This window comes from Polyodon spathula, chromosome 40 (assembly GCF_017654505.1).
Source record: "Polyodon spathula isolate WHYD16114869_AA chromosome 40, ASM1765450v1, whole genome shotgun sequence".
Classification (NCBI taxonomy): domain Eukaryota; kingdom Metazoa; phylum Chordata; class Actinopteri; order Acipenseriformes; family Polyodontidae; genus Polyodon; species Polyodon spathula.
In genome coordinates, this window is record NC_054573.1 from 500,267 (window position 1) to 511,148 (window position 10,882).

General features: G+C 40.4%; 1 protein-coding gene across 1 annotated transcript; it reads left to right on the top strand.

The window, feature by feature from the left end:
• Positions 1 to 2,096: 2,096 nt before the first annotated feature.
• Positions 2,097 to 5,551, top strand: LOC121304943 (prolactin-releasing peptide receptor-like). The gene is made up of 2 exons (XM_041236391.1): positions 2,097 to 3,033; positions 3,812 to 5,551. The coding sequence occupies exons 1-2, from the start codon at positions 2,200 to 2,202 to the stop codon at positions 4,127 to 4,129; spliced, it is 1,152 nt and encodes a 383-aa protein (XP_041092325.1). The 5' UTR covers positions 2,097 to 2,199; the 3' UTR covers positions 4,130 to 5,551.
• The last annotated feature ends 5,331 nt before the right edge of the window (positions 5,552 to 10,882 follow it).

Below are 10,882 nucleotides of genomic sequence, written 5' to 3' on the forward strand. Positions count from 1 at the left end.
GATGAAGGAAATCCGGTACTGAACTCCTTATCGGTCCCCTACCAGTCCCAAAGTATGAATAAAGAATCAGAATGGCACAGTGGAATAACCAGGATTTTGTTTTGGGGGGGGGATTTTACACACTGCCTTTTAGTTTTGACCTCTGTCTGTGTTGATACTATCTGCTGAGCAGTCACATGCTCACTTCAGCTTTCCAGAATTACTTGCTGGGATCCCCGCAGGGAACCCTTTTCCAAATTGAGTTTAAGCCCTAACAATTTAGCACATTTTATAAGGAGGTCTGTGTTGAATGTACTTCCAGTTGTGAACACGCTCTACAGACCAGGCCCCTGCTACACCGTGACAGATGGCTGTAAAGCGTGTTCCTTGTGATGTCTGCATTACGACTAATGGAGAGCTACAGTAGATTTTCTAACATCCTGTCCACAGTAAAGTTATTCAGAGTGCTATTTGTGTCTTTTGTCTGGGGGGAGGGATCCAACCAGCCAGCCAGCCAATAGGAAAGATTATAAATGTTTTTCCCTACATTGACTGCTGTATTCCGTGGTAAATGCATAGTGAAATAAAACATGGAAAACTGCATTTTGAAAGCAGGTTAAAATATAAGAGGCCCTTTTAAGACAGAGCTGTCTTCCCTTCAGATCTGATTGTAACATTTTTTTTTTTTTTTTTTTTTGGAGAGAAGACTGAAGGAAAAGCATCCAGTCATGTCTGGGCTGGATGGGATGTTGTGTGTGGAAGGTTACAGCAGATTGGCTGCCTCAGCGTGTCTGAGCTGTCACTGGTCCTGATGCTTAGCAGAAACCATTAAAACTGAGTGCTCAGCCTGGCAGTGTGGAAGAGCATCAAGTGAGGAACTGCTGAGCAGCTCGGAGGAGAGACCAGAGTCCAGCACAGAACCTGTCAGACCTGTCAACTAGCCAGGTACAGCAGCTTGCTTTCTTTCTTTCTTTCTTTCTTTCTTTCTTTCTTTCTTTCTTTCTTTCTTTCTATTCCTCAATGTATTTCTTAATGCGATTATTTTTGTTTTTATTTTTTAAAGCAGCAATGTAAAATATAAAATTAGTGATCTAATATAAGATCAGTAATGAAAAAAAGTTTTTAGTTAGAGATATATCTTTAAAGTGTATTTTTAAAGCCCTCCCACCCCTCCTTTTTTTATTGAACTAGAACCAAATAACTAAATGCGTTGAATTATGTTTAATGTTGTAAAAATAACCCAGATTTAAGCTTTTCAAAAATACATGGTGTGTAAATACATTACTGTGCATAGTGTGTTAACATGAATACATGTACACTCTGACTGATGGAATATAAAAAAACAATGAATCAAGTGACTATTTCCTGGTGGCGTTTTCAAGTGATCTTTTCATTCAGCTTAATAAATGAAGAAATAAATACCTAAATAAATAAATATCAGCCTTAGACTAATCTCACATTATTACATTATATAATACTACTTAATTCAGCAATTCAAGTAAAGCAAAATGTAATGTTATTCAAGTCGTACTGATAGTATCAATACAGGAGGGAAAAATAATGCAATGTGACCAAATATCCTACGTCTCGATTTCTTCTGGTGTATTGTATAATAATATTTATTAACTTAATGGTTAGGTACTACTATCTATCTATCTATCTAGCGTTGTGCAGGCTGGGAGCAGGTGGAGAGCATGAATAGCTAGGTTCTCTTTTTGCTCTTTTCAATGTGCTGAAAATAAATGGGGGACTTAGTACACCTTTCTCAGTGCAGAGAGGAATTGGGCAGAGCTGTCCTTTATCATGAATGTTAAATTACTTATTAACGTAACCCTAAGTGAACAAATTAAGAAATGTGTTTGTTCAGGTTTGTTCATTCCAGACTGAGTCACTCCACGTCCCTGTAAATTGATTGTGACCAAATGGGGTAGGAAGGCTGTGTGTCTTGGTAATCCAATGTTATGATAACCTGCCAGTATCCTTTACACAAGTCCGAGGTGGTAATGAACTTGGCTTTCCCAATCATCTCGTCAATGCGGGGCATCGGACAGGGGTCAGATTTTGACATTGCACTTACGTATTAAGTACTGTCAATTTCCACACTAACAAGCTAAAAACAGGCTCATCTGTCCTTTCTTGATGGTTCTCATCTCATAGCAATCAAGCCAAACCAATTTCTTCTTGTTTCTTGCAGAGGAATTGGAAACCAAACGAGCAGGGATGGAAGCCTACCTGGGAGAAAACGGCAACAGGAGTCTTGCTAGCATGGACGCCGTGATTGGCCCACGCAACTACAGTGACCCGTCCGGCATGTTCTCCGGTCTCCAGCTTCTCCTGCGCTTCAAGCTGCTCTTCATCCCACTCTACTGCCTCCTGGTGGCCGTGGCCTGCATAGGCAATGTCTTCTTGTTGGCCTGCATCGTGACCGATAAAAAGCTACACAACGCCACCAACTTCTTCATCGGGAACCTGTCTGCTGCTGACCTGCTCATGTGCCTGTGTTGTGTGCCTTTCACCGTGTCCTATGGCTTTGAGGCTCGTGGCTGGCTCTTTGGCCGGTTTATGTGCCACTTTGTCGTACTCATGCAGGCCGCCACCGTCTATGTGTCAGTATTGTCCTTGACCGCCATCGCGGTGGACCGCTACGTGGTGGTGGCGTACCCCATTCGTCGTCGGATCACACTCAAGTGTTGTGGGATGGTTGTGTTGGGCATCTGGGTGCTTTCCATAGTTCTGGCTGCTCCTACGTCGGTTCACACCAGCTACCTGGATCTGCACCAGATTGGCCACGACCTGTGTGTGTGTGAGGAGTTCTGGATAGGCTCGGAAAAGCTAAGGCTGCTCTACTCTTGTCTGATGCTTCTCATGTCCTACATGATCCCCCTGCTCTCCGTCACTGTATCTTACTGCGCCATCACGGTTCATCTGAAGCACCGCTGCCTACCAGGAGCTGTGGAGCAGAACCGGGCCAAATGGAACAAGAAGAAACGCAAGACTTTCAGGCTCCTGGTCACTTCTGTTCTGGCCTTCGCCCTCTGCTGGCTCCCTCTGCAGGTAATTCATTTGTAATTTCAAAAACTCATTCAGTGATGTGCCGGGTGAGTCCTACAGCACAGAGTTGTGTCCTGGCTGGGTGGAGTCGTCGGTCTTCGCTGGGGATTCCGACGTGAGCGTCGCATTGGCTCTGACTCTCCCGTGGGTTAGGGAGGCAGAACCAACGGGATCTGTTCCTCCTCATAGCGCTATAGCGAACCCTGCTAGCCAGACTCCCAGTGATCTCAAAAGCGGACACCTGCAGGCTGGCCTTTGTCGCCACAGGTCGGTAGCTCGCTGACATCCGCTCTCGAGTTCCTGGGTGTAGAAGAGGAAGCTGGCTCGGTCGTGGGATTGGAGGACGCTCACTGAACCTTCAGGGCTCCTGAGAAGTGTGGGGAATTGCTGCGGGGAGTGGAAACATGATTGGACATTCCAAATTGGGGGTATTGTGCATTTTGAACTTTTGGTTTTCTTGCTTGTTGTGTTTTTTTTTTTTTTTCAGTCTTCAAATCAGGATGCTGAATTTTCCATGTACAGCATGATAGATTAACAGCCACTGTTGTGTTTAATTTAGATTAGGCTGACTTTTTGTGTTTTTAACTAGAAAAACGTTTGGATAGAAGGGTGTCTGCTGGAAAAAAAAAATAAGTCATGGTAAGTTACATTTAAAAAAAAAAAAAAAAAAAAAAAGGCAAAGACTGAAGTAGTAAGAAGGTGAGAAAAGAGGAAGCAAAGTGAGTTGGGGAGAAATCTAGTCGGATATCGGTAAAGTGGTGAGATGTTTTGTTACTTTCAGGTCCTCAACCTGATCCGGGATCTTGACGTGGATTTCAGCATCATAAACAAGCACTACATTAACGTGATCCAGTTCTCCTGCCACCTGGTGGCAATGAGCTCCTCCTGCTACAACCCCTTCATCTACGCCTCGCTTCACCACAAGTTCCGAGTCCACCTGCAGGGTTACCTGCGGCCCCGGAAACGCCGCCAGAGCAGCCTGCTGTCCCTGCGCGCCTCCCGCTACAACAACAACAACACCACCTGCCTGAGCCTCGTCTCTGAGCATCCGCCCAGGGACGGGAGGGTGCTGCCAAGCGGAATGGCCAATGCTGTCTAATTGCCAGGTTTGTGCGGAGACCGGTCGTGAAACTGCAGCCCGGTGTCCGACATGTTGTCTCAAACCCCTCTGGGGGGGGATTTGTTGCTGGTTGCCGACTGCTTTTTTTTTGTGTGTGTGTGTGTTTGAGCCACAATGGCGACAGTTTCATAACCTCCTCTACTGTGTGAACGTCGTTCTCGTCTTCCCAGGTGACAGTCGTAGAGACAGTAGGGAGTGGTTGCAGACTGCTTCTGACAGGGGCCAGTTCGAGAAAAGGGATTATCAATTTTCAACAGGACTCATTTAAATAGATTCAAATGACGCTTTCACATATTCTTGCAGTTTGTTATGACGTTGCAATAGTTTTAAAAGTACTTTTCATTCCAGTTAATCAAATATTGAGCTTAATTCAATTTGTTATATAATCTGTGTTAACTAGTGGCTTTGATGTAAGTTTAGGAGTGGTTCGTGAGTTGTAGTTGCCATATATAAAAAATACATACCAAAACAGCAAATAGTCTGTTTTAGGTTTTTTTGTGACTCGCGTTTCCTTTTGTAATGCTCTCTGTACACAACACTTAGTCACTTGGCAGATATCTTATACTATAGACATATTAAAATCAGCGAACTACAGCTGATAGCTGCTCCTGAATTCGGGTTGTTAAAAATAAATAAATAAAACTGAACCGTGTTTATTTAAATTGAAGTTGCCCGGAATTCAAGTCACACTCCCAAATTCGAAAAAGACCACGAATGCAAGTACAATTATTATTATTATTATTATTATTATTATTATTATTATTATTATTATTATTATTATTATTTCTAAGAAGATGTCAAATTACAGAGAAGAGCAGTTAATACAATTAAGATTAATTGTAAATGAAAAAAAAAAAAAACCCCACAAAAATCAAATTTGGGGGGGGTCGGCAGTCTTAACTTTTACAAGGGAAAGACTGCCGACCATACAAGTGGCATGCCTGTGATAACGGTATGGGTTCTTGGTCTATCTCCGGGACAAATTGTAAAACCATCAATCTGGAATTGCTAAAGTGAGTTGAAGTCGGTGAATTGATTAATGGATGTAAAAAAAAAAAAAAAAAAAATCTTATTTAATAGTTTAAAAACAGGTATTTAAAAGTTTCCACGGATGCACTATCAGCTTCTTCTGTATGTACGTGTATGTTCTGTATTTATCTATGTGTTATTTCAGTCGGGTGAGGCCACTGACAATCAGAATTGTATGTTTCCTTCATTTTGTGTCAAAACTTTAATAAACTGTTAAACTCCAACGTCATGCATTGAAGTAATCGAAACTACAGAAAGTTTGCTAAGATTACGTAATACTGCACTTCACCAGATTAAATGTATGCGCTGTTCTCTACAGCTGTGGCCAAAAATTTTGGATCCCCCTATAGAATTAACTCATTTTGCTTCATAAAGACTAATTAAACCTGTTGAATAATGTGACATTAACATATTGAATTGCATACCGCTTTGTTAGTTTTCTATATACTTAACAAAAGAAAGTGACAAATTTGAAAAATGTGACATTTCGAAATCTAACATGAAACACTGTATCACTGTTATGGCCTCCGCTAAATTTTTTTTTTGCCATATCGTTTTGTTTAATTTTACAAAATGGTTTGGGTTTGTTTTTCTAGTCACGTGGATGTGTACAACATTTTTATTGTTGTACACATTTACGTGAAACGGAATGTTTGTGAACACACAGCACTGTACATTTTCCACATATGCGCCCCCCTTCACCCTTCACCCTCTCACCCCCCAGCGCAATGGTATCATTAGATCGATCTCTTAAGTATACCGTAGTGAGTCCTATCTTGAACTCGAGCTGGTTGCAGTGGCACAAGAAAATAAATCTATCCTACAACGCTTCTGGGCTCTGTGTGTGATTTCTGCACACTGCACCCCAGCTACAAAGAGATTCCGCACCTCTTCAAACACCTGCGCTCTGTTTTGTATTGTGTATATCCCTCTTTCATAGGATGCAGTCTCAGCTAAATTATTGTACCATTCCTCCTGTGGTTTTGGGGTTTGATCTTTCCAGTGGCGCAGAGTAACTCTTTTTAGCTGTTGCAACTGTCAGCGCAATCCAATTCAATATCCTTCAAAGAGAAATTTGTGTAAAAGACACAGTGCCAGTCGCAGAGCTGATGGTCTCGAGAACCTTCCTTTTAGAAGAAGTGTTACAAGTGGGCAGTCCCACCACATATGCCACATGTCCAACATGTTGGCGAGCCCCTCAGTCCCACTTTGTACATTTGTCATGGAGGCCACTACAACCTATGCAGTATTTTAAACTGTGATTGCATGTTGTTGCATACAGCATCAAAATTATGTTCATAGTTCAAAAAAAAATATATTTAGTGTGTGTATATATCTCATTATGTCTCAATCCTCACTGGACAACTTAATAAACAACCTGCAACTAGCTCCGTTATGTTTTAAACAAGCCAGTGGAGCTGCATTATTGAAATATAGAAATGGATTGCACAATAATAATAGGAATAACGTTATCCCATACTGCATATTGGATTCCTACCACAACATACGCCCCCTCTTTGTGGAACAGAGCCTGCATGCTTGAAGTCTCCTCTGCAGAATTATCTTCTGGAGATAATAATCTTGCTAGTCTACTGAAGGAGCCCATCGTGGCACTCAAGTGCTCGGCCCGGAGATTAAACACTTTAGCGAAGCTAGCGAGTCCAGATTTGAATTTTAAATAGGCTTGCCAATGCAAAGCGGATCAAGAAACTAGTATCTTATTGAGACATTTCCATCAAGGGCTTTGCTGTGCCTGTTACTGTGTTGTGATGTGGGATTCATTTTAAGGTATAGCTTAATATCGTCTGTGTTACGTGCTTTATTGTCTGTCCTGTGTCATTCTCAATTACTGTTTCTGCTGTCATGCTTACTAACTGTTCCAGCGAAGAGTGCTTCTGAAAAAACTCTTCCAGGCTGATTATGGAAAAGTGAGGTTGGGAAGCTTATTAATGTTGTGCAGTGCATTTGTCTTCAAAGTCTGTGCAACACTGATATGCTTCCCTTCTTATTCCCCACAATCAGTCGTGGTGAATCTTTTCGCAATGGATTTTTTGCTGAGAAAGTTGGCAGGCAAGGTAAATAAGTGTTCTAAGCAGAAACCTATCTAATCGGACACACATAATGAAACAGAAACTTTAAAGTTTAGGATATCATACTGTATATAGACAGGGAGCTACTGCTATGAATACAGTTCATATTCCGATCTCTTTTTCTTGGTGCCTTGGTTCCTTGTACATTAAAATCTGTTTTTCTGAATTACAAAGAAACCATTAAACAATGTAACCCAAAAAGTTCTTATTTCACCCCATTTTGAATGCCTCCCCATAGTACAGAAAAAAATGCTATTGAAACCTGCTTTTTTATTTCTCAGCGACAGTCATTAAAAAGCATTTGAGACATATTTCCTATGACTCAGACAGTTCTTTTGATAATTGCCCTGCCTCTCTGTTATGTCTCAGACATATCCTGCAATGAGATAAACAACAGTTCTCGCACAATTATCGCCATAATCTCTCTGTTTGGATTAGGAGGTGTTATGTGTTTATCTTGTGCAGCTCAAATGTATTTCTCTTCCAGGACCCAAGTTTTCTGGAGTTCTCTTTATTCAAAATCTGTTTCTCCTTTTATTTCTCCAATAATGGTTTTAGGAGAAACATTTGAAACATCTACCAGAAATAAAAAAAAAAAAAAAAAAAAAAGGGAATAAAACAAGAAGTATTTCTCAGGGAAATGAAAGACATCAAGGCACATAGGGTAGCATTTGAAAAACAAGGAAACCAGAGTTCGTTTTTTCAAATGTTGTAACACTGAGATGACTCATCAGATAGTGACGTATTTATGTAGTATGGAATTTTGAAACCCATTTTTCATTATTAAATAAATATGGTCTTTTCCTAATATTTAATTTATGTCCTTTGCATATAATGTGTTGTATATTGCTGTTTCTTCTTGTATCAATAGTATTCATTCATCCTATTCTAGTAAAGATTGCTTACAAATTTGGGAAACATATTAGCGTAGCACAGGATTCGGTGCATAATGGTTCACCTACAAGCTTTGTTGCACAACACCAATAAGACTCTGCACTATCAGACGGCTTCTTTTAAGGCAGTTTGCATAACAAAAGCTTGGAAAATTACGATCGAAGCAGAAACAACAAGCACATAACAAAATCAAGACCTGAAATTGGAAACCTGGGTGCGATACTATACAGTTACCTTGAAAGCTCCGTACCGTATGATTAGAAATGCAGTTCATTGTTAATCACATCCCAGTACATACCACCACAGTCAAAGGGATCTTTATCCCTGAGAGCACAGCGTGTGGTGCACCCTATTCAGAAGTTTGGATCATTATTGAAGATTACTCGGCCTCACTCGGGTTGCTGTCTCGCTTCGTTCTTTCTGATATTAAATGATTGAGGGACTCTATTGCAGTTACTGATATACTGTGAAGTTAATGCATTATTTTTCTCAAGCACAGGAGGTTGTTTTCAGTGCTTTGCAAGCTCTGTTCAGTAGATCTCAGGATAAAGAACCGGAACTAGATAGTGAAGCTTCAGGTTCACAGAAATAAAAAAAAAAAATTATGTCCATTAAACATTTCTTTGACTGCCCATTTTAAAGTTTGAAACTGCAGATGACCCAGCACAGGCCCAGTTTTAGAGTGCTCTTAATCTGTAGAATAAATGACTGTTCAAGAATTCAATCAATGTGTTAATTGGTGGGCAATTGGGCAATTAAGACACCTGTAGTGGACATGAAATGGCTTTTAAAAAATATATAAATAGTAATTAATATTACCTTCTGTTAACTGGGCTGTGTTGAGACTTATTTGTGTAAAACTACAGATAGTGACAGACTTTGTCAATCAGCTGCTATAAAGAAGGACTGGAAACTGCAGGGATTCATGAAGTTAATTTACAATTTCATGAATCATAGCGTAGGTCAGACCTTTTAGGGTATTGAGGTTAACTTCAAGGTGCACGAGAAGACGAGACAACAGCATTGACGCAACTAATGAGAAGCAGGTCATCTTTGAACTGCACACCAGTAAGTACGACAAGGTTATTATATACATTTCTTCTTCAAGCCAATAGCTGGTTCATTTCCTCAATGCATTAAAGGACTGAAAAGTCTTTGTTTTGCTGGTTGAAGGATCTGATGGGCTCTTGCTTGTGAATATATGGTGCTGCTTTGTTTTACGTGCCTGTTATTTGAGCACTTTACTGTAGGTGCATGAAGTGGAATACAGAACTGTTCAGTTTAATATATATGTATACAAGTTTATTTTTTTTCTGTCCTACAAATTCACTTCATGTTTATGTGCTACTTTGCAAACACACAATATACATGAATGCCTAAATTGACACATGACTGCATCAACGAGACCTGTGTTGTCTGCTAAATAATACAAATGCAAAACTGATAAACAAGTGTATTTTTGTCCAAAAGCATCCCTGCAATTCTACTCTGGATTAGAAGAGTACATGTTTTCTCCATTATCTATCCACATCAGCCCATCTGTATTTCTCCAAACCTCAATCATTATTTTTTTTTGTGCTATATTGCAGGTGTTTTAGAGAGGGGAGTGGGTGGCGGTGGCGGTGTTGGTTTCAGATGTAAAAACTAAAACTCCTGAGAGCTCCTTGCCACTAATTAGACTCTCAGCCAACCCTTGCTATGCTCCCGCTGCTTTTACCAACAACAAACAAAGCCGCATGTACTCATTTAAATTCTAGGAACATCTAAATTAGCAGGCAGGCTCATTAGTGTTGTGCAATATTGTGCAATAAACATCTCTCCCCGATTTACCACTGAGTATGCCTGAAAGAAAACTAGTTAAAAACCCTGCCATAACACTGTCAATAGGGCATAGCCACCACTGTGGACAGCTGGCAGCGTGGATTTGACATGCCAAGGCAATAAGTGACTAAATTGTGAATCTAGAACGATGCAGTTGGACATCAGATGAAGACTAGGAGGAGGAGACACTTTACAAAGAGAGTGGTAAGGGTATGGAAGGGGTTACCTTTCCATGTTGTTAATTCAGAACCACTTGGATGCTTTTGAAGACCCTGCTTGATAAAATGAGCACAGCTGGGCCTCCTCTCATGCACATTGTTAGGGTCGTGTGAGGTAAACCCTCCCTTGTCCAGCTAGCTCAATAACAGTCACCAGCAAACATACTCAAATTAAAAAGTTAATTGCAAGACACAAAGGTGCAAAACATCTGTGTGACACCCACTATCTGCCAACTAGAGCTGCCATAAATCTCTGGGGTCACTGTTAAAGGAGCTACAGTAATATACAACAGGGTTCTAGAACTCAAAGGAGCTACAGTAACATAAAATAGGGTTCTAGAACTCAAAGGAACTACAGTAATATAAAATAGGGTTCTAGAACTCTTAAAGGGGTGACAACAATATTGGACAGGGTTTGTTTCAGTATCAACTTTCTTCTTAAAGAGCTGCTAGATTCAACTGTCATTTTATTTGATTTATTTATACCTACAAAATGATTTTCTGCTTGTCATTCAAAGAGAAGCTCATGGTCTGATTGAAGCAAACTGCATACATAATCAAGCTAGCAATAAACACTCCTGGTCTCTGTGGTCTCGTATATTATTGTAATTACAAACCACTACAAATCAAAACATTGAAAGCCTGCACCACATTGCAAGTCCCATTACTGCATTAGGCTT